This window comes from Amblyraja radiata, chromosome 46 (assembly GCF_010909765.2).
Source record: "Amblyraja radiata isolate CabotCenter1 chromosome 46, sAmbRad1.1.pri, whole genome shotgun sequence".
NCBI lineage: Eukaryota > Metazoa > Chordata > Chondrichthyes > Rajiformes > Rajidae > Amblyraja > Amblyraja radiata.
In genome coordinates this window covers 6,426,359-6,453,176 of record NC_046001.1, presented here as the reverse complement: position 1 = coordinate 6,453,176, position 26,818 = coordinate 6,426,359, and the positions used below count along the sequence as shown (strand labels likewise).

General features: G+C 40.6%; 1 protein-coding gene across 3 annotated transcripts; it reads right to left on the bottom strand.

Moving 5' to 3' along the window:
* Nucleotides 1-862: 862 nt before the first annotated feature.
* mcrs1 (microspherule protein 1) lies at nt 863-26,710 on the bottom strand. Of its 3 annotated transcripts, none has more exons than XM_033015602.1 (16): nt 26,575-26,710; nt 22,899-22,980; nt 21,745-21,884; nt 18,893-19,043; nt 16,300-16,438; nt 14,421-14,564; nt 11,111-11,220; nt 9,306-9,414; nt 8,215-8,353; nt 7,734-7,809; nt 6,657-6,685; nt 5,718-5,810; nt 4,287-4,369; nt 3,394-3,481; nt 2,577-2,704; nt 863-1,456 (listed from the first exon to the last, which is right to left on the bottom strand). In XM_033015602.1, the coding sequence occupies exons 3-16, from the start codon at nt 21,806-21,808 to the stop codon at nt 1,370-1,372; spliced, it is 1,440 nt and encodes a 479-aa protein (XP_032871493.1). In that variant the 5' UTR covers nt 21,809-21,884; nt 22,899-22,980; nt 26,575-26,710; the 3' UTR covers nt 863-1,369. The 3 variants fall into 3 exon arrangements, with proteins under 3 accessions (XP_032871493.1, XP_032871494.1, XP_032871495.1); XM_033015603.1 differs by lacking the exon at nt 26,575-26,710 and adding an exon at nt 23,436-23,454; XM_033015604.1 differs by lacking the exon at nt 22,899-22,980 and having other exon boundaries at nt 26,575-26,677.
* Nucleotides 26,711-26,818: the final 108 nt, after the last annotated feature.

Here is a 26,818-nt window from a genome sequence, read left to right as displayed (position 1 = left end):
AGTTTTTATTTTAATCAATCATCATCAATAGATCAATAATTCACACATTATCACATGTACACACACTTGCCCCTATTTAACCCCTCTGTTCAGAGCAGGCACCAAAATAATTCCAGTTCAGTCACAAGTGGACCTCCACGTGCACCAGGTTTCTGCCATATTTTCAAAAACAGAGTTTGTTTTTCCCTACAATATAAAAGGTAGGGCCTACGCAGGCTCTTAGAATATTCCCATCAATCCCATTTCCCCACTTATCTGCCAGTAACCAGTTCTCTCTCACCTGCCTATCATATCAATAGACAATAGGTGCAGGAGTAAGCCATTCGGCCCTTCGAGCCAGCACTGCAATCCTCCCAACTCTCCAGGACCTCTCTACTTGGGATCATTTACAGTAGCCAATTAACTTACCTAACTGCACATCTTCTGCATCTTTATCAGTAGGCAGCCCTGCATCTGACTGTGCCAAGACAAACTCATCTCTGGTTAAATTGTCTCCATCTCAGCATCCCCAAAACCCAAATGCAGGACCCCAAGAGATTATGAAGCTATTTTGCTATGTGTCAAACTTATCAGATCTCGAACAAGAAGTGTTTAGGAAAGAACTGCAGATGCTTGTTTAAATCGAAGGTAGACACAAAATGTTGGAGTAACTCAGCGGGACAGGCAGCATCTCCGGAGAGAAGGAATGGGTGACGCTTTGGGTCGAGATCCTTTCAGACCAAAGTGTTTACATTTTTTGGGGACAATGTGGGCAGTAATGGAAAAACATCACAACCAATGAATTAATGTCACTGTTTTTAGCAGATTGATATTTAGTCCACATCTTATTTTGAAATGGAAAGGAGTGCCTGACACAGAAAAGTTTAAATAAAAACACTAAGTTTATTCAAAAAGGTTTTCCACAACCTTCCAAAAAGTGAAAATGTAACATGTTGACAACACAAGAAAGAGATCTTGCTCGGATTACACTATCAGTATTCCATGGTATAATTCTATTAAATTATGGTCATGAAAAATTTACAGAAAATCATGACGAAGAGATTTCTGGAAAGCAAAGAACTGTAGCTGGAGTCATTTTCCAGGTGCATCATCTACAATTGCAAAAATGGCTCGTGCCATCTTTTCTCTTGCCTATATGTTCCACTTTTAATTTGGTTGTCCTCATGCAGGGTAAAACAGTACCTTCCATTTGGTGTCTTATGACAAACGCACGTCAGTAAAAGCAGATAGCCCTGGTCCCGCGTTTTTAATCTTGGTAAAATTAGATACAATAGTCCAAATAACAGAAGGCTTTCATATCCAGGACAGCGACAAGAGTGCACTCATCTTTATTTCAGCCAATGTTTGCCCAGAGACTAGGAACCTCCACTCACTGCTGGTTCATCTTGGCAGCTTCAGCCCTGATCAGCGCAATCAGATCCTGGTTAATTAAAAACACAAAACGAAGTCCGGCAATCTACAAAGGAAGGAAACAGAAAAAAATATTTAATTTCATGCATCTTTCGTCATAAATTGATGCTAAAAACTCTTAGTCAACCTACCATGTACAAAATTGCTTGAAAAACCTTGCAAAATAACCAACCTCCTTTGTAGTCATTACCTGCTTGTGTTGACCGGTTTTAGTTTAGTTTAGTTTAAAGATACAGCGTGGAAACAGGCCCTTCAGCCCACCGTGTTCATGCCTACCAGCAAAACCCGCACACTAACACTATCCTACATACATTAGGGACAATTTACAATTATACCCAGCTAATTAACGCACAAACCTGTACGTCTTTGGAGTGTGGGAGGAAACCGGAGCTCCCGGTGAAAACCCACAGGGGCACGGGAGAGCGTACAAACTCCGTACAGGTTGGCACCTGTAGTCAGGATCGAACTCGGGTCTCTGGCGCTGTGAGGCAGCAACTCTACCGCTGCGCCACCGTGCCGCCGCTCTAGACTTGTGGAGACTAAAAATTATTGCATTAGATTCTCTGCCATGAATAGCTACAGACACCAGCCACCTCTACTCATTCCAAGAGAGGATTCTTTGTTTATAAACATCTCGACTTCAATTAAGGAGCTCACAAACTTGTTCCATTAGGCTTAACTTTCCTCACTTCATCAAATCTTTTGAAAAAGCCAAGTAAACTACATCTTCTGAAAAATCCATATCCTCTTCCAATCTTCAATGTTTCAGTCATTTTATATAGACTGAAATGTTTAGATTAGTTTAGAGTCCACACCGACCAGCGATCCCCACACATCAACACTACCCTACACACACTAGGGACAATTTTTTACAACCTGTACATCTTTGGAGCGTGGGAGGAAACCGAAGATCTCGGAGAAAACCCACGCAGGTCACGGGGAGAACGTATAAACTCCGTACAGACAGCGCCCATAGTCAGGATCAAACCCGGGTCTCTGGCACTGTAAGCCAGCAACTCGACCTCTGCGCCACCGTGCCACTCCATGCGATCGGTGATTTAATTGAATGTATTCTCTTAAAAGTACAAACTTTATGTAATGTCATCTTCATCACAGTGAATACTTGACGAGCGCAAGATGATTCAACTCTTTGACATAACACTTACTTCAACGACAGAGTTGTTATTCAATTTCCATTTATTTCCACTCAGAACTGGCCTGCCATCGATGTAGATGGGACGTCGACCTTCATTGGCAATGAAGAAGTCTCCATCGTTCTTCAGCTTTATTATACCTTTAAGACAAATGTAATTTCTTTGAAAAGCAAATATCATACCTCAGCTATTTGATTTTGAACTGTTGGTCAAGAGATAACAACTCCAGCATTAATTACAGCGTCTCTGGACTCCTGTTTATTGCAGTTTGCTTTATAGTTTCCTTCTCCAAACACTATTTGGGGACAATTTATCCAAAATAATCTAGATACCTGTTACAGAAGAGAATTAACTCCACCATCCAATCGCAGGTACTAGAGCCGGAGGACTTCTATTGTGTGACAATCATTAAGCAATCATTCAGTGTTAAGATATGAGCAACCTGTCTTGGCTACCTCGTTCCCAATGTAATCCCAGTTAATAACCAGAGTTAAGGAGAATGGAGTAAACAAGGAATCATGCCCAAAATCTGGCTGCTCTTGTCATACAACATTTAGTAACTATTTTTTTTTTTTTAAACATACAGGCCCACCCCCAAATTCCCATGGTTGCCAAACAACAGGAACAGTAACCTAAAGTCAGGAGTCACAGAGTCATACAGCACGGAAACATGCCCTGCGGCCCAGCTTGCCCATGCTAACCAAGGTGCCCCATCTACACTAGTCTCACATGCCTCAGTTTGGCCCACATCCCTCTGAACCTTTCATATCCATGTACCTGTCCAAACGTCATTTTAAATGAAGGAACAAATCAAAAATAAAACTGTTACCTTGCCTTCTGGAGATTTTCCATGCTGGTCCCTCTAGAGAAAGGTCAACGTCAATCTGATTATCTTTTGTGGCTCGACCCAATGTGATCTGGTTTGAGGAAGGACAGGGAGATGCACTTATTAAGGTGTGGGGTAGGTTACAAAGTAGACACGATATCACAAAACTTCATTTGAAAAAGGTCTATTCCTAAAATACCAGCAGCTAGAGCCCTTGCTTTTCCCCTCCATCCCCTCCCCATCCCAGTTCTCCCACCAGTCTTACTGTCTCCAACCACGTTCTATTTTTGTCCCGCCCACTCCCTAACATCAGTCTGAAGGGTCTCAACTCGAAACGTCACCCATTCCTTCTCTCCAGAGATGCTGCCTGTCCCGCTGAGTTACTCCAGCTTTGTGTCCACCAGCAGCTAGAGAAGTTACTTCTAAAAATAAACTTCAGCATAGAATTCTTTACATTCATCCTCACAGCCCAGGAAAGTGGCACAATTATGGCACTGCTTAGCAACCAGGTTGTTAGCTCACATTTCAGCAAAGCAATATCCAAACTTGAATCCCATTGCTCAAACAGCGACCATAAAGTCTACATCTATGCCTATTAAAGGCTTTGTGGATATAAAAATCATTCCTCATATAATTTGCTTAAAATACTTCACAATTCCTCCACCTGCTACCCATTGATATAAATTTCAAAGTCCTTGAAATAAGTGGATACTCTGGTTATGTGACACAGGCAGTTCTGATGAAGGATTCTGACAAAGGCTTAAACCCATCTCCGTGGGTTGCTAACTGACCTACTGGGCATTTGCAATATATTTATTTTTAAAAGCCACTGCAATATTAATACCAAAAATAAAAATCCTGCAACTTTCTAGATATCAAGGAAAGCACTGCCATACCTCTCGAGACCTCATCAAGTATCGGACCATTCTCCCCCGTAAAACTGCCAGCGTCTGGTTATCAAAATCAGGAGAGCTGATACCTTAAGAAACCAAATCAGTTACTTTAGTCAATTAGGTCATCACAGCAGTGACCATAGTCTTTATGAACACAATGAACAATTCTTAATATCCCCAACAAAAAGCAAACTCATCTTAAAAAGTATGAATATTACTGTGAGAAATGTAACAAAAATTAAATCATGATTTACGTCATTATTCGCACACACAAAATAAGATTTTTTCCCCCACCTCAAACGAATGCCTAGTGTAAACAATCATTTGGGAGACTTGGATATTTTATTGTAAAATGGCCTTGTAAACCACAGTTAACAGGATGACCAAATTTTTAATTAGGTTAAAAACTATTTCCCAATTTACAATTCTTGGATTGGTGGACCGAAAACATTTCTTCCCAACAGTTATTCTTCTAAGAAATCTGATGGCTCTGCAAACAAGTTACAATCAAAGAGATGAATTCCATACAGTCAGCAGGAAGATTTCTTTGGGATGTGCACTTTAAAAAAAAGTTGGCACTCATTTCAACTATAAACTGCATCTGGAAATGCACAGGAGTTACCATTTTCAGCTTCTCCCAACTTACTGAGAACACTATTAAAAAAAACATATTGTTTGCCAATCAGTGATGAGTAGTGGAACTTTATAGTTTAACCATCTGAAACATTTTATAAATTTCAGCAGTTTTAAATGCAGTATTTTTATCTCCATATTATATCACATTTTTCTCCATCTTGAAATATATGCAAACTTGAGCTTTTATATAATATTGTTCAGGGAAAAACATGGTATATCAGAGTTTGATAAGACGGTGTCAAACTACAAATAAGAATACAGAAATCTCATTTTTGAGACTTTGTTATAGATCAACGGCTGCTTGCCTTTGCAGCCAGGAATTGGTGATCAATGTGAAGGAGCTTCTTTGTGACAATTCTACTGGGGCATTCTTAAACATGTAGCACTAAACGGTTAGTATAGTGGGACTCCAGAATAGCAAGTTTTCTGAAGAGAACATAACATTCTGAAATTGGAATGCAAATACGATAAATATTGAAATTCCTATATCAAATGTAACTTAAGTCCTCTGTTCTCATGTCATTTTTTGTGTGGATCAGTTGTGCCTCCAGTCCATATACTAGTGTTCTCAGTAAGGCTTCATTGCAGTCTGCAGTATGCTCAAAAAGCATCTAGGTCAGTGAAGCCAATGTGACATTGTTGAAGAAAATTTTAACTGAAAACAGAAACACTCAACTGGTCAGTAACATCTGCAGAGAGGGGGAGAGAGTTAATGTTTTGTGTCTGAAAATGTGGTCAGAAGTCTGACAAAGGATCTCCAACCTGAAATGTTAACTTGGGACACAGTTTAATCATCACCTGTTACACTGTCGACCAGAACCTGCCACTTTGGAAGCTCCTGCTCCAGCTGCCGGATCTCTCGTTTCTGCCGTCGGTCTGCTAGAGTGAGCTCTGTGGTCAAAACATAAGCAGAATTACAAAGAGGAAGCAAGGCCAAAGCAAATAACAACACATTTTCATGCAGAACACAAATTGGCTCATTTGTATCCCACACAATGAAGGGCGGACATGGTCATGATGCTGGATTTACATTGAAAACAAATATCAATTGACATTTCACGTGTAGTAAATCCTACCCACAACATGCATCAAGATCACAGCACAAAACTGACCAAAGTAACATTGGCGGCAAGTCATTCAGTCCCTTCATCCAGACTGAATTTTAAAAACTTTCTCCTTGCCTCCACCTTAGCATTCGAGACTTTTGCTTCCCTGTCCAGAAGTCTTAATACTGATTTAACAGATGGAGTTGGGGATATTCCAAAATCAGTTCTGCATTTGCCTTTTCGGCATATTCATCATCAATTGAAAGATATGAAAGTGTTCACTTTAAAACACTATTTCAATGACTTATACCGCACACAGCTCCCATAAATACCAAACCCTACAGCTAGATATCAATTATACTCTCCAGCTAGGCGCATGATATCTAGAGATGCAAATCAGATGCTGGGGTTGACAAGACTGTCACGGTTCCACTTACATCACAGTGCAGCATAATCACAAACTACAATGCAAATATCTTCTACAACAAAGGTAAACTCAGGAAAATACAAATTATTTGCAAAATATTTCAAATAATTGAACTTAAGGTTGAATGAGTTGAGCAGAAAAGTCTTGAATCTGTATTCAGCTTGGACTCTCGACCTGGAAGACTTGACCACCTTATGGCTCTTTCCGTAATCGGCTTACCTCAGCAAACATTTGGTCACCACAAACTGAAGACAGGCAACTTACCATGTTCCAGGACATCATCTCTTGTTTCCCTAGGAAAGGGGGAAAAGAAAAGATCATCCAACATTCTGGCATTAGCTTTGGTTTACTATTGTCACTTGTACCAAGCTACAGTGATATTACATGCTATCCAGCCAAATCATACCCTACACGAGTACATCAGGTAGTGCAAAAGACAAAATAAACGGAGTGCAACGACAGAGAAAGTGCAGATAAAAAAGTTCAAGGTCCCCAACAAGGTAGACTGGAAGATCAGGAATTCAGAAGATATTATGGTTGATTATGTTGGCTGCTTTCCCAAAGAAATGTGAATTATAGATGGAGTTGATTGGTGGGATGGCTGGTTTACTGGATGGACTGAGCTGCATTAACACACACACTGCCATTTCTTGCAGTCTTTGGCTGAGCAGTTTTCTATTGTGCATCTGTACAAATTAGTAAGTGTCATTGGAGAAGTGTTGAATTTCCTAGGTCTTCTAAGGAAGTAGAGGCGTTGGTGTACTTAGGTGCAGCGTCGATGTGGTTGGACAAGGACAAATTGTTGGTGATATTTACACCTAGGAATTTAAAGCACTCGACCATTTCCATTTCAGTACGATTGATGCAGACTTGGGTGTGTATCCCTCCACGCCTCCTGAAGACGATGTCCAGCTCCTTCATTTTGCTTACATTTGTCTTGACACCATGTTACTAAGCTCTCTATCTCCTTTCTGTGTTCTGTCTCATCACTGTTTGCGATCAAGGGTTATGGGGAGAAGGCAGGAGAATGGGGTTGAGAGGGAGAGATAGATCAGCCATGATTGTATGGCGGAGTGGACTTGACTTGATGGGCCGAATGGCCTCATTCTGCTCCTATCACTTATGAACTTATTCCTCATTTAAACCAGTGTCCAAATGCAAACCATTTTTTCCAACTGGGTTCAAAATTAAGTACTAGAAGTGCAAAGGTTACATCCTGCCTCAATAATATTTAATTTCTTCAAACGTTAAGGGGGAATATTGAGCAAAGAATTAAATAAAAGGACAATAAATATCACATTCATACATTGTTCAGTGCTATATAAAAACTCAAACCCTTACTTGAGCTTGCTGTCATCTATCATGTCTTCAGCATCAGAAAAGTTCAGAACTTGATCTCCTTTAGGTAATGGTTGGACTAAAAAATAAAATCAGTCAGGAAAGTAGCAGTCACCCAAATGTAAAATAAACAGTAACGGCAGATAATTATATTTAATGAACTGTAATATCCAAAAGTACTTGGGAAAGGCAAGTCCAGATATTATACAAAATAGCTGAGCTACCAAAGGAGTGACCACAGAGAAGTTTTAAGCAGGAGAGAGGTAACAAGGTCCATGCAACCATTCGAGAGCACAAGGTCGAAGCAGCCAATGACCCCGTGGCTGCAGATGGAAAGGGGGGCACTGTCTATACTTTCTTTAGCCCAGGGCAGTGAAGGACCTGTCTTATCAACAGATGGGTTCATCTAATATTGAGGGTATGCAAAAAGCAGCAGATTAATGGCTATTCCCACTTAACAACCAGATCGCCAATATGCTTTTACCTGTTTGATCTTCTAAGAGGTAGTACTGTTTCATTAGCTGCCAGTGAACTTGAAGGGATTTGGCAGTGCGTGACTGATAGAAAACATTTGGGTGTTTGTTTAGCAACTCCTGAAAAGTGTCCAGTGTGGGTTGACTGGTCTGTTGGCCAAACAGAAATAAAAGGAAAGGTAAACAATACAGCAGATAGATGTGCACATTTCAACAATGCAAATAGGTTCGGATTTTGTTGAAATGTATTATTACAACATTCATTGGTAGTTGAAAACTATTCCCCAAACTTCTTAAAGTGAAGAATTGCTGGAAACAGCCCCACCAACAATCCTTCAACAGCCGACCTAAAGCCAAGGTCTATTTGGAGCCAAGAGAATAGCAGACCACCCAGGTCTTAAGCATAAAAAGAGGGTATCATAAATTAAGCCCTGATCCAATGCCTGCCCACACACCCAGTACTTTACTGCGTAGAGCAGTGACAAACCATGATCGTGAATGTCTTTTCTTCACTGTTATGGTATAGAACAATAGTGCCCAACAGCTGTGATTGTTGTTCTTCACTAATTCAGCAGAACAGGTATGGAACCAGAACTGCTCCATGGGTTTGTGGCATGCTCTTTATCGTGTGCATTATTATGTATATAATATGCACTTTAACTCTCGAGTTGATAGTATTATTTTCCTCTACTGGCCCCACCCACCCCGGCCACTCCCTCTTCTCCCCTCTCCCATCGGGCAAAAGGTATAGAAGTGTGAAAACGCACACCTCCAGATTCAGGGACAGTTTCTTCCCAACTGTTGTCAGGCCAATGAATCATCCTACCACAACTAGAGAGCAGTACTGAACTACTATATTGGCGATCCCCAGACTATCTTTGATCGGACTTTACTGTCTTTACCCTGCACCAAACGTCATTCCCTTATCATGCATCTATACACTGTAAATGGCTCGATTGTAATCATGTATTGTCTTTCTGCTGACCGGCTAGCACGCAACAAAAGCCTTTTACTGTACTTCGGTACACGTGACAATTAAATAAACTAAACTCATTTAAAAAGATAGTTTAATCAGATTTCTGGAAATTTTTGCAAGGTTTACCGATCCAATCTTTGCCAACTGTTGCTCTTCTGCCTTGCTGTAGAGCGCCTTGGCCTGAATTGCTGCAATTGCTTCAGGGTGAAGCTGTCTCATTGCCTGACAAGCTAGTCTGAAAGAATAAACACCATTTAAGGCAAGTGGGTTAGAGTGAACTTTCAATTACAAGTCTCCTATTAGTCATTGTCAAGTACAGATACAAAGTGCTGGATTAACTCAGCAGGCAAGGCAGCATCTTTGGAGAACATAGACAGGCAACATTTTGGGTCAGGTCCCTTTTTCAGACTGTTCTTAGTCATGTGATAGAGAGAGTGGAAGGAGTTAAAGAGGCAGTTGTGAAATCCAGAAGCTATGCTGACATGGAGCAAAGCTCAAACAATTTGTACATATCTAAAGCGTACAATCACAATACAACCTTGAACTTTCTTATCCACATCATATTAGTTGCAGTCTAGTAATCTTTTGTTAGGTTCACATTAAATATAGGAGTTTCAATGCACAAAAAGTGATAATTTGCTTTTAGAAAATTGCACAAAATTGCCTGTATATGTAATTTTGATTGATGAAACCGTAATCTGTGGAATAGTAAATAGCTAGGATTACTGCTCGATTCACTATTTACTCCAAAAAAATCACTCCTTGTCTTTCATGAACGCAATGTCCAGATATTATAGAACGCTCATAAATTACAATTATACCAGAGGCAGATTTGATTTAAATGCAAGTTCAGAACTTTGTGGGGAAGGAGACTGAGTATCACAGAGGGGTGTCTGGACTTGGGCCCGTGCTCTGTTTCACCAATTGATCACAGCCCTGCCCACTCGCGAACACCTTCTGCCAGTACTGACTGAAAGCTAAATACAAGTCAGCAACTTACTTTATCATAAAAATTGTTTGGCACTAAGAGAAATAAGGAAGGAAAAAGAAAATGCCTCGACCACAAGGGGGGGGGGGGGGGGGGGGGGGGAATGAAAATGATCAAAGCCAAGTTTAAAAGGACCACAAGGCCAGAGCAATCATACATGTGCATCTAATGGTTGGAAGCTGGCTGCATTGAATACATCCAAGCCCATCTCACAAAGCTGCCACAACCTCAGAACAAATTGGCATTTCATTCAGGAAAGAATTCACACTAGTTTTCCACGTGATGGCCTTTTGACATCAAAGCAGAAAACGCGGAGCCTTGTTCCACATGCGTTGCTCCGGAGGTAGAAACTGGGTGCTAAAAAAATGAAACTGGGCCATTCTTCAACATCAACACCCCAAATATTAATGAGCAGAACAATCAGAATAATCAAGTAATAAAAGAAACAAAAATACATTCTTATACTTATGGCTTGAATTTTTCAGGTTTAACCAATTACAGTTGAAAAGGAAAGTACCCAAAGGCAAACTTGGGGGGGGGGGGGGGGGGGGAAATGTTATTGGTGACACAAACTAAACTATATGTTAACAGTGCAGAAATTACATTTTTGTCCATGTTGCTTTAAGAATGCACATAAACCACTGTGAACTCTGCTTGTTTGTTGGATGTGGCCATCAGTGGTGTTATAGCAGGGACTTGGTAGACAGTGGTAAATATTCAAAGCAAAATTTCTGAATGTGCATGTGATGACCATCAATTTCAATCCAGTTGTACTTTACAGAGACTGGAAGCTGATATTTCTCTTGACAAAAGGTTTCGATAAGAACTGTAAATTCCCTTTTTTTTAAAAAATATATAAATGAAAGCCCAAAAGAAATACTTTGAGCAAAAATGAAAATCAAAATGTGCAAGCCTCACTGCTCAACAGAATCATTTCACTTACTTGGATATAACAGGGTCATACAGGAGTGCATACCAACGTTCCTGGATCTCCCGTAACATGAAGTGGCAGCTGAACTTCACGCCGAGGTGCACTGCAGTCAAGTCATTTGTCTACAATTCAAAAATACAACATCAGACCCTTAAAGATTTGAAGTATTGAAATCTTTTATTGATAAGGACAATGAAAATTATAATATGGAGGATGTAGCTAATAGCTTTAATAATTTTTTTGTAAATGTTGGACCAGACCTGGCTAAACAAATTCCTGATCCAGGGACATCTGGAGAAACTCCTGAGAATTTATTGGAGAGAAATCCCTGCTCTATGTTTCTTATGGCAGTAGATGAAAAAGAACTGTTGGACATTGTTAAAACATATAAAAACAAAATGTCTACTGATTTCAACGACATTGACATGTCGTTAGTTAAGATGATCATTGAGGGGATTTCCAAACCTCTAACATTCATCTGTAATTTATCTTTCCAAACCGGTACTTTTCCAATCAAAATGAAAATAGCAAAAGTCATATCAATATACAAAACTGGGAACAAGCATCATTTCACAAACTACAGACCTGTTTCTTTACTCCCTCAATTCTCCAAAATACTAGAAAAAATGTTCAACAATAGACTAGACATATTTGTAGAAAAGCATAAACTAATCACTGAAAGTCAATATGGATTCAGATCAAACAGATCAACATCACTTGCAATAATAGAATCAATTGAAGATATCACAAACGCTATTGACAATAAACTATATGCAGCTGGGATATTTATTGATATAAAGAAAGCATTTGATACGATCAATCATGATATTTTATTAAAAAAATTAGAAAGGTATGGCATCAGAGGTCTAGTACTGAATTGGATTAAAAGCTATTTAAGTAACAGGCAACAGTTTGTGAAGCTGGGCAGCTACAGTTCTACATGTTTGGACATTGCTTGTGGTGTCCCCCAGGGGTCAGTGTTGGGTCCAAAACTATTCATCATGTATATAAACGATATTTGTAATGTGTCCAATGCCTTGAGGCTGGTCTTGTTTGCAGACGACACAAATATTTTTTGTTCTGGGGAGAATTTAAAACAACTACTGGATAAAATAACAAAAGAAATGGGCAAACTGAAAACATGGTTTGACAGGAACAAAATATCATTAAACTTGAGCAAAACCAAAATAATGTTATTTGGTAATTGCAGAACAAATACACAAGCAAATATAAAGATAAATGGGGTTGAAATTGAACGAGTTCATGAAAATAAATTTCTTGGGGTTATAATGGATGATAGAATCAGCTGGAAATCACACATTAAACATGTACAATCCAAACTGTCAAAAAGCATTTCTGTATTACACAAAGTTAAGCAGGTTCTGGATCACAAATCACTCCGCATTCTCTACTGTTCACTAATCTTACCCTATTTAAATTACTGTGCAGAAGTCTGGGGCAATAACTATAAAAGTTCGCTACATTCATTAACTATTCTGCAAAAAAGAGCAATACGTATTATTCACAATGTCAGGTATCTGGATCACACTAATCCATTATTCTTACAGTCAAAATTATTAAAATTAGCAGATTTGGTTGCATTTAAAACAGCACAGATAATGTTTAGGGCCAAAAATAAAAACCTACCTGGAAATATACAAAAATTATTCAATGAGCGAGTGGGGGGTTATAATTTAAAAAGAATATTTAATTTTAAGGTACAAAGAGTCCGCATGACCAGAAAAACTTTTTGTATTTCGGTCTGTGGAGTAGGATTGTGGAACAGTTTGAATGTGGAGTTAAAGCAATGTCCAAACATGAACCAGTTCAAAATGACATACAAAAAACTTTTTTACACAAGGTACAGGGATGAAGGGGCTGGTTGACAAACAGGGGTTGATGTTTATTTATTATTTTATTTATTATTTATTTATGATTTTTGGTTACTTCATACATATTACTTGTAAGTGTATATCAGCTGTATGTATATATATGTTTGTATGCATCTCTAAAAATTGTCTGGGGTATTATTATTATTAATTAATTAATTATTAAATATGGAAGAAGGGTTTAGGGAGAAGGGGTGAGATTAAATAAGTTATTCTTCTTCTCACTCCTTTTCGAGCTTGTAAAGAAAAAGTGTTGGACATTTAAATTTTGCTTTATGCTTTTCATTGCTTTACAAATATTGCCTGGAATGTCCAATGGTTTGACTATTTCGATTTTGTTGTTGTTATTTATTCCTATTTATGTCTTTACTTGTTCGGAACAAATAAACAAACAAATAAATAAATAAAGACAACAGCAATATTAACTGAAAATGTACTGTGTTAATACCACTGGACAGATGGTCAACATTACTTGCATATCTATCGCGGGAATTGTGGGAGGAATAATTAAGATGGGATCTTGAAATTTGAATTCAATTAGTTAAATACTCTATACCATGAAAATTCAGATTGTCATTAAAATCCATCTGCTTCACCACTGTACTGGAAGGAAGAGACTCTGCTGTCTAGCTAAACATGCACTTGTTTTTTTTTTAAACAAATAGCTGAGGGCATGGCAGTGAGACACCTCCTTGAAGTCTTGCAGTGCTGAGGGCAATGGTGCTTTCATCGTGCTCCTTGGTATAGAGTTCACAAAACTACTCTTCTGCTCACCAAAGAAAAATCACATACTTAGACCATAAATAATGTGGCTCACATTCATTCCTCCGTTCTGACATTCAAACTATACAAAAAGATCACTTTTGGTCTAAAAATACTCTAATTCCTCTGATCTGCCATTTGCACACCTCACCCCTCCATATCTCAAGACTCCCTCTCCTGACTCTCAGTGTGAAGATGGGTCTCGACCTGAAACGTCACCCATTCCTTCTCTCCAGAGATGCTGCCTGTCCCACTGAGTTTCTCCAGCATTTTGTGACCATCTTCGGTGCAAACCAGCATCTGCAGTTCCTTCCTACAGACATTAAATCCAATAGGTTAATTTCTTCCTTTATCCCTTCCCTTCTATTTTTGTTCGTCAATATCTTTAATTCCACACGTTGTCCCATTATTTCAATTCACCAAGACTTTTCAAAACTGAAAGCATTACTGCGGCACCACCTAGTGACAAGAACAGAGACCCACAAGCTGCAATTCTGTCTTTGTCCGGATTAAAGTTGACACTGTTGTAATAAAATAAATACCAAAGGTTGGAGCTGATTAAAGTAATTGTCTTATTGCATCATTTTTAAAAAAAAATTTAAATGTACAGCGTAGCTACTTTGATACCGTATTTGTGACACTTGAATCCCCCCCCATCTCTGAAACTTTACCTGCAAAACAGCATTTATTAGCAGCAAGTCGTCTGTTGGTTTCCATCGTCCAAGATCCTTTGTGACTTGTAGCGGCTGCTTGCTTTTCTTTAGTCGTTTGATGATGCTGCTGGGAGCTAATGGAACGGTGGTGGATTTTGATATCTGATTTTTTAAATAAAAAGAGCCATGCTAAATATGGGTCAGAAACTTCTACAACTAGCCCAGTGCTCAAATAATCAGTTCCCATGCAGAAAATCCTATCCAGAGGATTAAACTTTTCATCCAATTGGCAAGAAACAGATACACCGTAGTTGAAGAGTCTCAATTGGAATCAATAAGCACAGAAGATGTTGGATGTACTCAGCAGGTCAAGTACCATCTGTGAAGCGAGTAAGAGCTAATGTTTAAGGGCAACTAACTTCATGATGGAAGGCCATTGACCTCAAACATTAACAAAACATGATGCTGCAGGTACCCCGCAGGTCTTCTGTTTTGATTTAAAATTTCAAGTATTTTGTTTGTGTGTCAACAGGATATGAGAACTGTTATATGGAATAAAACAGTTTAAAAAAAAAAATCAGCACCTGGAAATACAACCGAACCATGGGACTTTTATTAGACCTGACAGCCAATGAGTTTAACGGCCTAAACAAAGTGTGGTGCTGCAAGGCTCAGTGCTGGGACCCCAGTTATTTACAATATATATTAATGGTTTAGACAAGGGAATTAAATGTAACATCTCCAAGTTTGCAGATGACACAAAGCTGGGTGGCAGGGTGAGTTGCGAGGAGAATGCTATGAGTCTGCAGGGTGACTTGGATAAGTTGGGTGAGTGGGCAGATGCAGTATAATGTGGATAAATGTGAGGTTATCCACTTTGTTGGCAAGAACAGGAAGGCAGATTATTATTTGATTGATGGCAGATTAGGAAAGGGGGAGGTGCAACGAGTTCCCCTTGTGACCCAATGGATTTTCTCCGGGTGCTCTGGCTTCCTCCCATCCAAAAGGCGTTCTGGTTGGTAGGTTAATTGGTCACTGTAAATTACCCCTACAATGTAGGCGAGTGGGAAAAACCAGTGGAGCTGATGAGAATGCAGGAGGAATAAAAATCGGATTTGCAGAGGATTAGTGTAAATGGGTGCTTGATGCTTCGAGTGGACATAGGCCTGCTTCCATGCTGCATGGAATGGCAATTCAAACATATCTCAAATCTGCAAACAACTCATTTGCATCACAAGGAGGAAGCTCCTGCATTATTTCACTGCTCGAGGATCCAGCATTGATTTCAGCATCAGCTTCCTTTAATTCATCAGTTAATATTTGATCGTTCACATGAGCAGTGAGCTCCAGGAAACATGATCAGCATTGTCAATTCATGGCTTGAAGAACAAGGTAGGGTTATAGCACGACTGAAGACTTTAACACAATGTCAAGTTCAGGGCATTGGTCACAGTTCCAAGTCCTTTTGACTTTTGTCATTTATCACTCTTCAACCACTGGCAGAAAGCAAATATAGAGCCAGCACGATTCAGCATATTGTCAATGCATTAGGAATAAAGTAGCTAAACAGAAATACCTAACAGAGAGCAAAACTTTCTATGTTTCTCTTACCCAAATGGATATAAGCATTCACTAACTAGAAAATAATTCCCTATCAACTACTTCTCTTCAACATAGATAAAAAAAATTAGATGATGGAAGTCTGAGATAAGAACCAAAAGTTAGTGGAAACAGAAAAGCATGCCAGGGCTATCGAAGGAAAAAAAAAAAAGAAAAAAAAGCAGGCCAATAAATATTTTATGACCAAACTTTAAACTTTCATTTTTTTGCACTTCCACATCTAAACAAACGTGCAGTATTTTCCCATCATTTTCGTGTGTTTATATTTAATACCTACTTTTTTCTTCTCATTGGATGATGGTTCACTGCCAGAGTACCGCGCAGGTTCCATCCCTGTTGGGCCCTTTGCCCGAGTGGAAGATTTAGCCAGGCTGCTTTCAACTAGCTCATCATCAAATTTCTTGCGTTTTATGGATCTGAAAAAGGGAACAATGCAAGAATCTTCTGTCGGTGGTGCGAAAGAAAGTGACAGAACAAAGAGGCAGTGTTGGAATTGGACGGCTGGCCTACTTGCTCCAGTTCGCAGAACTTCTGCTGATTCGGAGATTGAACTCAGAGCAAATATCAAAAGGAAGAAATTGCTCCCAGGTCTCTGTATGGGGACCCCAATGCTGCATTGGCAAAGCCCACTGTGCTTCAAGCCAGAAACAGGTGAAGGCAGCCAAAACTAAAGGTGCAAAAGCCTTCTCTTTGAGAGCTGCAAATGTGAAGTGGATTTGAGATTACCTCACGCCACTTCCTGAAGTGCGAGTTCACAGCACTAAACTGCTCAATCCATCGTTGACAAGGAGTAATAAGAAAAAGAACATTCACAGCGGTGAAGGTGCTCTTTCAAATTCGGGATTTAGAGTGGAAAGGCAGTGACGCCACATTCACTGAGGGCAGCAAGGGAACAATTTCCTGATTAAGCTACAACTTCTTTAACATTCTTGGTGCCAACACTGGAAAAATTAACAAACACATACTTCAATCCCTAGCAGTAACATCCCTTACCTTGAAGTGGAGATCTGGTCAAAATGTTATTTCTTATATAAACTATAAAGTTAAAGCATTAGCCCCCGCTCCCAATAGTTCATTTCACAAACCCACTTCACACAAAAATACCACCGGCGGATGACTTTACACTTCAGCAATCATCAGCATTCAACATCTACACACACACACACACACCCAGGGTAAGAGTTGTCTTTGTTCACTCCTGTGGATTTATCATTGGAAAAAAAAAATTGGATTGTGAACGCATTTGTATCGAGGTCATGAGCCTTGTGTCGAGTCCTTGCAGGAGCCCTACTCATCCGGATGTTGTTGTGTGTGACAGTGAAAAGCCCAGGTTCAATGTGGTTTCTACTGGCAGAATTGGCCTCCGACAGAGCACAGAGGATTCTACGCTTGGCCTATGTTACAGGAATAGGTGCGAAAGAGAAAAGTGCACCCATTCCAGATTGCTACTCTGCAACGCATACGAACAATGACTGAGAACAGGGCCAGGCTTTATGGTCACGCAGTCCAACAACACTCACTATCAAGTCTCACCCTTGAAGAACAGTTACTCGCGTGACAGAGGGCTGCTAACCGCCACTGAACCATTAGAAATAGCACGCTTGAGGCAGGGAAAAGTGTGGAAGAAATAAGAGAACAAAATAAGTGAGCAACCTTTAATTAGTTTTTTTTTTTACAAAAGTATGAAATGGCTTCCATTGATTACTAAAATAAGCCATAAAACTTGGACATTCATTAGTATTCCTTCCCTCAATGTGTACGACAATTCTGTGAAAGCCAAGACTTGGGTTTTAATGCACAACATCTATACTTGCTCAGTTTTTCTGTGCGGATGACTGAATGAGTGCTGAGCATCACTTAATATTACAAAACAGTGTGCGTTAAAACACCACCTTCAAAGTAGGTTAAATCACAAGTGGTGCAGCCAAGATGGTCTGGCGTGAGGTGCTCGAAGGCTTGAGCTACTGATGACAGAATGAGTTAGCACCAGCAAAAGGAAATACTGCAGAGGAAGGAATCCTTCCCACTCTTACTCGCCACAACCACCCCAGTCCCACAAGCAGCCTGGAAAGCTCATCGCCACCAATAAAGAGAGACCCACAGAGGAGGTTACTCAATAAGACAAGTCCAGCGAGGGGAGAAATTAAATAAAAACTCAGATAATCTCATCAAGTTGTCAAAACTCCATTCATGCATTAAAATACTGGGCAGGGAGAGGGAAGAACATCTAGCAACAAGCTATCAAACAGAGTGCTGAACAAATCTTCTGGAAGCTCTTCAAAAAAAATTCTCACTTATTAAATTCACCAATAACACTCAGTAGACATAGTTCAGGTGAACCTGGTAAATCTTGTATCATCCTGTAACTGTAGAGGCTCACTGGTTCATTAAGGATCCTAGTTTTATGGCAAATGGTCTGTCGCAGGCACCTCTGTAGTGTAAGCGAGGTACTGTCTACACTTCATTAGGTGCACACACCATCTCCCAAGGTGGCTTCACTTCCCTCCCATTGAGAGCCGATGTCCAACTTTAATTGGCAAAAATTAAATGGTCATCGCTGCCAGTACGAGCAAGCTTTTCTTGCCAAATTTCTCTGACAACCTGGAGGCGAGAGCACGTGCACAATCCTTTCATTTCCTTGGTGGCGCCAGTACTCAGTACTCCACCCCACAGAGTAAACAGAATGCAGAGCATCGGGTGAGAGTTGGAGAGGGGGGGTGGGGGTGGGGGGGGGGGGGGGGGGGGGGGGCAGGGGTAGCAACACATATTGTAGAACCGTTTCAAGTAGAAGTGGCACTGCAATATAAATCAAAGTGTAAAAGAGCTCGTGGGTTAGCTGAAGAGGCAGAGCATTTCCACCCCTGCGTTACCTGGATGAGCTCCTGCGTTTGGGAAGTAGGCTGAAGGCTTGAGTAGCGGTACGTTTCTGTGCCGAGGGGGACTGGTCCCCATCAGATCTCCCCACAGGCCCTGTCGACATAAGCCTTGTCCCAATAGTACCCAGTGTACACTGTTGCTCAGCTTCAAAAAGGAAAGAGAAAGCGTTGCTTATTATTTCATTTTTTAAAAAGGACGAGCTTTACCATCCACATGATCCAATATACAGCCAGGCAACATGTTTCCAGAAAAAAATTAATTACTCAGTATAAAGTGATGAGGCTACACAATGTCCATATTGTTCTAGAGTACACACCGTTATTTACACTTAGTGTATTCACGCTGTTAACTGTAGTGACTTTAGAGACGTTTGCTTTGCCAAACCTCGAGCCCACTACCCACCACCACCCCATCATCTCTCTAAAGCTGACCACTACTGGCGTACAGCTCAATGGGCACCACATGCCCATTGTTACCTTGCCCTTAGTGGCCTTTCTGTTGAGACTCATACACAAGCAAAGAATTAACTGTTTACTTGACTATGGGAAGAATGAGCTCAAAGAATTGTAATCAAACCAGATGGCTTCCCTCCAGCAGCAGGGATTACCGGAGAGCGATCAGGATGAAAATCCCAACCAGGTTTCCTTTCTCTAGCTAAGGGTGACAACGGTCGCACTTCCTCTGGCACCCAGTCCGACATCAGCAACCATAACTCAGAGCAGCAAGCAAATCTAGAGCCCACTCGTGGACTGGGCTTCATGAGAGGAGAGAGGCCAGAATGGATGACAGTAATGGCTCACTAGAAATTCCAAGAAACAGATATTGCATCAAATCTAGAAGTATGCATGAAGACAACCTTTGATTTTAATTAAACGTGGATCCAAAATGGAAGAAAATCTTCCCTAAATTTCACTTTTCAAATCATATTATGTGAAAAGGATACAATAGGAAGGTAATTAATATCATCCCATTATTCATTGCAAATCTCAAAAAGCCTAGTTAATTTTACAAAAGACTGTTGCTCCTCTTGTTGGTCATACCATTCCTACCAACTCCTCCACTTAAAAATTGCCACAATCCTTGAATAAATTAATTACTCACACAATTAAATACAATTTTCGATTGGAGTGCTGGCCAATGGATCCACATATGATCCTATGGTTAAAACTAGTTGCCCAGGTCAACCTCCATGCATTTCTAAGGTAAGTTTCTTCCCCTCTCCTACCCAGACTTCTCATAGTTCCTGATAGCACCAGAAACTATCATCACATTACGTTACAGGCAGAGAGTGGGTGATACGTCATTCCACACAAAACAGGAGCAGGCCCATTCAGACCCACAAATCTGCTCCATTGTTCACTAAGATATAGCTGATCCTGCACTTCCAGTCTACTCTCATACTCAATTCCCCATGCCCTTGGACTCCGTAGCATAACAAAAATGTTGAACTCGCCTTGGAATACATCCAATGATTTGAAAACTCACAATCCTCTCGAGCAGAAAATTCCACAGATTCACAACCCACAGAATGAAGACGTTTTCTCTCCAGCTCAAGGAAACAGCATTTACTCTGTCAAAACACTCTCAAGTTTTTATGATTAGATAAGACGGCCTCTTATTCTCAAATTTCAAAGAAGAGGTCCACTCTATACACGAGATAACCCACTCATCCCAGACTGCCTGTGAACGCGGGTCCTCTCAGGGAGCCGTGGATTGCAATCAACCCTCGCTTTTCATTTTTCTCCCAAATTCAAGAAATGCTGAGGACAGGTTTCTCACCTACCAATGCCCCCAGCTAACTCAGTTACAGAGGAGGGACCCATTATGCATAAAGGAACCTATTTGTTGTGCAAAAACAGCACACAACCAAGCGCTTAACCCTCAGGTTAGATTGTCATTTGATCAATTCATTTATCACACCTTGCAACTCTCATGTGCATGCAGTCACTGTGGAGATGGGAATGGGAGAAGAAATATAAATGTCAAGGCACTGGAGAAAATGCGGAAAAGACTTCTTGGAAATGGTACTAGACATAAGGGACTCGTATTGTTCTCCTTTGAACAAAAAAAGATTAAGAAGAGATTGGACAGGAATGAATAGCTGTGATCAAGTAAAACACAGAAACTGTTTCCAGTGGCAGAGGACACAGATTTGAGGCAATTAGTCAAAGAACCAGAAGTGAGGTGTGGAAATTATCTGTTACACAGCAAGTTGTGATCTGGAATATACTGTTTGAAAGGGTGGTGGAAACGGATTCAAAAGTGACTTAATAAAGAAAACTGAAAACTTGGTGTAAAAACTTAGGGACCGTGGCAAAGAGCAGGGGAGTGGGACTAATAAGTTGCTCATTCGAGGAACCGCCACAGGTACAAAGGCCTCTTTCAATTATGCTGGAAAAATATCCCTGCAGCATTAAAAGGATCACAGACCACTGAACTGAAGGAGCAAATGGCCAAAATAGTAACTAGTATAAGCTGCATCCAGAGTGTCCAAACTTACGAGTGTCCATGAACCACTTCAGTGCTCATGGAGTCTTGGGGGTTATGAACAAGGTTTAAATCCATGCTCCCAAAGAAATTGCAAATATCTCATGTTGCTAATAGCAATAGATATCAGTGTTCTGTTTCAGGATTTACCACCATATGACACGCATGTCAAAACTCTCTCTATCCAACTCTTAATAAGGCAATAAATTCTAACATGTCAAATCAGCAATGCAAGGAATGGATGAGATTACTAAGGTTTAGGGTTGAATATAGGTCATAGCTCAGACATCCTGAGCTTCATTAGTCTTTCTACAGGCTAATGAAGCATCCATCCCTGAAGCACTAGCGTGTACAATACCTTTATCTAAACTTCTTCCCTCCAGAAGACAACTAGTCTGACTAGCAGAGGAAGAATTACTCATTATCCGTGGCAGCCCGATACACTTGAATCACAGTTGGAAGCTTTCTCTGTGTCTCATTGACCAAGAGATTATGGATCTGCAAAATAAAATTCAAAAACAGAACTTAAAAATCAGTGATTCCGTTAAGTTCACATTCCCTTACTTTCTCTTCCATGTGGAGACTCGCCAAACTCCACTCCTTGTCCTGGACATGGTTTTTAAACAGAATCATAAAATGGTAACAGCACAGAAGGAGGCCATTTGGCAGATCAAGTCCATGCAGGGTCGAGTGCAATAATCCAGCCAGTCCCACTCCCCTACTTTATCCCCAGAGCCCTGCAGACATTTTCCTGCCAGGTACATGTTCAGTTTCCTTATGAACATTATGGTTGAACGCACCTCCACTACACACCTCCAACCCCTGGCATGGCATTCCTGTTTCACGATTGCTTCGCCATTCAGGTTTTGCTCAATTCGCTTCAGGTACTTCTCCTGAGACATACAGGTTTGTAGGTTAATTGGCTTGGTGTAAATGTAAAAATTATCCCTCGTGTGTGTAGGGTAGTGTTAATGTGCGGCGATCGCTGGTCGATGCTGACTCGGTGGGTGGAGGGCCTGTTTCCACGTTGTATCTCTAAACTAAACTTCTGTCAATAATTCTTATTGCTCAGCTCTCTGATTCTGGTTCCTTTAACCAATGGGAACAAGCTCTCTCTATTTACAGTAAATAGTTTAAAACTGCTTCATCTACGCTCAATTATATAGGCTTTGCTGGGGAACAGTTAGGTTGTGCCACATGCTAGACATCACCTTGCATCCCACAGTCAGTTCTTTTGCACCTTTTCAATCTACTACAGGCTATCAAATCCATTAATTACACTTTGGTAAAAATTAGTTTGCACAACTGAAGTCTTAACCTCAATTTAAACGCACATTTATGTACTTGTCAACCCCATCTCACCAGATTCATAGTCGATAAGTGGCCCCCAAAGAGAAACTGTACATTTTCTCTCTCCCCAATCACTTGCTGATTCACTAGTAGCATATTATTACAGAAAATTTGCTCACGTTGTTTAACATAATTGTTCTTTCAGAAACAGAAAGGCTTTACCTTATGAAGACAAGAAAATTCAGGGGAAGTCTTTTTGCTTTTTGTTTTTCTTGACTTGGCAGCTAGTTACTTGTTCTCCAATCTGCTCATTGTTCCCACACATATGCCAATAGCCAAGTTTGATGCAAACATAGAACAAAGGGAATAGTTCATATGAGCAAAAGTACTGGCACATGCTTATTAATTTTGCAACCAGATCTTTCATCCACTGTAATTTTGTGAAAAGACAAATTTGATTACAACACTAGATAACCACGTTAAACAAAAATTAAAATCCACATCTTGGGTGTTATTTTACCAGAATTATTTTTTTCGGGTAAGCATTTGCTTAGACGCAATGCTTCAACTAATGCTTGAATGTCTTGTGAAACCTTGTGCAAGGAGAATGAGACACTCATTTGCAATTTCTGCAATAGTGCAGGTTATCAAACTATGGAAAAAATTGTTTTAAAATGCAGCAAAGCTATTCTGATGCAAGACAAATAAGTTACGCTGCCTTTCATACTCATCAAAACAAACCCCATCCTGCCCACTCACCTGTAATCACCCCAACTCTGCCCAGTATCCACCAAAATGTGGTGCGATATAGATTCCTGGCCACCTGCCTTGACCAACAAGGTGAAACGGTGATAGGTTCAAAGGCCACTCCTGAACATCAGCACCTTGACCAAAATATGTGGCTTCAGTTTTCTCAATGCTTAGCTCGAAGAAATTGCAGTTCATTCAAGTTTAAGAGGCAGCCCGACATCCCAGAGTTAGCGGTAGTCAAGAGGGATGATGAAGAGATACACATGATCATTATACATGCAAAACCAGTTATGGAAGAAAAGGCAAGAATAATCCTTAGGCTGTAAGAGAAGCTATTGCACCGGACGTATGGGGCCTGATCAGATACGAGTGAGCAAAACCAAGCGAGGGCAGTTAGTGAGCTGTTGAAGAGCATGTGTGTTGGATAAAGAATGTTTTGTTGACTGTCTCAAAAGCTCCAGAAGACAAAATATCATGTCCTGCGATGGTCACAGAGAAATTCTGGTAACTTTGATCAACGCAATTTGAGTGACGTGGAACATGCAGAAACCCTATTAGAAGCAAACTGGTCTGTTGAAGTAAGATCTTGATTTAATGCAGCATCATTAAAAGTTCAGATTCCAGGAAAACAGCAGCATAATCGCAGATTGTTTGACAAACATTGAGACTACATGTTGCATGTAGTAGTGCATTTCCATGGACATGGAAAGCCCAGTGAATTATGTGGCATGGCCTTGTTATTTAGGAGAAAGTGCCATCGACATGAGCTAACAGCCAATCTTACTGAAAAATTCTTTCAGATGACAAAGCGGAAAACAATCAGCATCATTTTTAAACTTGTTAAAAAGTTGCACTCACTAAATTGACACCAGAGTCCAGAAACAGGCACTCTATGCTGAGCTCAGTTAGGAAGACTTATAGGGGGGTTGCACGTAAGGTCACTGGGTCATAGGGCTCGACGCACGGAGCCGCTAAATCCAACTGGAAGACATCCGTCACTTCCGGTATATGTTATTAATGCTAGAAACGTGTACTTTCCTACCTGTTAAAAAACGCCAAAATTTTGAATATTTGCGCTGAAACAAATTGTGGGAGTCGGGGTAAGTATGAGAGACATGTACCCAAATTTAGAATTCCAAACGTGAAGCGAAATGAAGGTATAGACAAGCAAGAACTGAAGGGACTACAGCAGCTAAAGTGCTTGGTAAACATTGAAAATATTGGGAATTATCGCGTTTGCTCACTGCATTTCATCAAGTAAGGCATTATTTGTGTTTTTTCTTGATTCCTTTGGTATCTAAAAAGTCTCAGAAGTGATAAATCTGGCTGTAAATTTTTCTTCAGATGCGTTTTCATTTTGTATGTAAAAACCCACGAGAACCATGGGCGATTTACAGCCAGATTTATCACTTCTGAAACTTTTTTAGATGCCAAAGGAATCAAGAAAAAACAAATAATGCCTTACTTGATGAAATGCAGTGAGCAAACGGCCAATGTTCGCTAAGCACTCTGGCTGTTGTTGTCCCCTTCAGCTCTCGTTTCTATCTACCGTCATTTCTCCTCACTTTTGGAATTCTGAAGTAGGCTAAATGTCTCACGCTTATCCCGATTTCCATAATTATTTACAGCGCAAAAATTGACAATTTCAGCGGGTTTTAACGGGCCCGCTACGCTGGAAACAATGGTAAGTGCCTACCTACAGTACATCGCGCGTAATCCATTTGGAGTAGCGTAGCAACAGTACGGGTCATGGGTCGTGACCCGACTGCCGTGAAACCTCCCTATAAGTGGAGAGGAAAAGGTTCAAGCCTCCTTGAAAAAGTATATAACATCCCCAACGACTCTCAGGAATCCCTGGCCCAGAACCACTAGATTGTGGAGGACCTCATAGGATAGTTTGGAGAACTGAATCCACAGATTGGGATCACATGGAAGCCCTGAAAACGCAGTGGGAGGCACACAATACCTAATCCCCAATCTACTTTGTTGCAGCCTTTGCACTTTTTATCTGCACTATGTGGTGTATGACTTGCCTGAACAACGTACATTAATATTGTCGCCTGTAACAAGAATAGTTTTTCATTGTATCTCTGTACACTTGATAATAATGCACCAACCACCCCATTAGGCACCCTCTGCCCACAGATGGGCCGAATGGCATAATTCTGCTCATATCACTTATGAAGAACACGGGTGGAAGCAAGGCATCCTGAATCCAGAGGGCTGCATGAGAAGCAGTAAACAAGTGAAAGAGGATAAAGAGGGTCAGTGATCCGCTCTGTCACAAAATGACATCAGACAGCATAAACGGCTTTAAGCTGACTTACTCCAGCATTTTGTTAAAGAAGGAACTGCAGATGTTGGAAAATCGAAGGTAGACAAAAAATGCTGGAGAAACTCAGCGGGTGCAGCAGCATCTATGGAGCGAAGATTTCCTTCGCTCCATAGATGCTGCTACTCCAGCGTTTTGTTCACTTTCAACGAGTTTAAGATAGCGATTTTGATCGGTTGTTCCCATAGCAGAGACAGAAACGTAATTTGGAGGGGAGCGAGGGAGGGATATTAACAAAAAGCTTCAGAAACACGGACACCAAGTCTGTATATTGACACATAACCACCATCACTGGTTGTCGCATACGTTAGGAGGGTCATGTGCAAGTCAGCCTGCACAACATGGGGTGGAACCCTCTCCAAGACAGACGTGAAGCTCACCGTTTGACCTGTTTTTACAAAATGTTAAATGGTCAGCTCGACATAGACTACAAGACCTACACCAAACCCAAACCCATTAGGAGCAGACGAGGGCATTCGATCCAATTTGAGATTCCAGCTACCAAGGCAATTCGTTCTTCCCCCGCCCGCACAATTAAAGCATGGAATAATCTTCACCCTACCATAGTTACCCAACCAGATGCAACTAAATTTAAAGTAGCCCTTTCTTCCCAAAAGCCCTTTCTGGCTTAAGTCCTCCCTCCACCACCTCCAGTTTAAATTCCATTTGGAATATTTTGGAGGAGCAAGAAACCTGGAAGCACCGAAGGCACAGACCGGACGCCCAACGCCAACCTCCATAAATCTCCCGAGGCAGCAGTTATATCCGCAAGGTATAACCTCGGCATAAAATAAACCCCCTCAGGGAAAAACGTACCTGCTATCGATAAAAACTCCAAATGTCTGACTATAATTCAGCACGAGCCTCCGCTGCTCCACACAGGCCCCGCCGAGCCACAACCACCGCCCGCCAACGCTTCCGGGTCACAGTGGCAAAGTTTTAAAAAAACTTAAAATAAAAACACACATCTTGCCCGTCTTAAATTCACGCAATCAGAAGGGAGTTTCGGTTTTTCTAATCATTTCAAAATGAACTAAAATATTCGTCTTCAAACAAAGTA

What these genes read in the sequence shown, in the direction of transcription:
- mcrs1 (XM_033015602.1), bottom strand. Translation starts at nt 21,808, where the DNA reads ATGAGTAATTCTTCCTCTGCTAGTCAGACTAGTTGTCTTCTGGAGGGA. An exon ending in TCTGGTCGACAGTGTAACAG is followed by an intron (nt 4,370 to 5,717) that starts GTGATGATTAAA and finishes TGGTTTCTTAAG; the next exon opens with GTATCAGCTCTCCTGATTTT. An exon ending in ACTTGATGAGGTCTCGAGAG is followed by an intron (nt 3,482 to 4,286) that starts GTATGGCAGTGC and finishes TCCTCAAACCAG; the next exon opens with ATCACATTGGGTCGAGCCAC.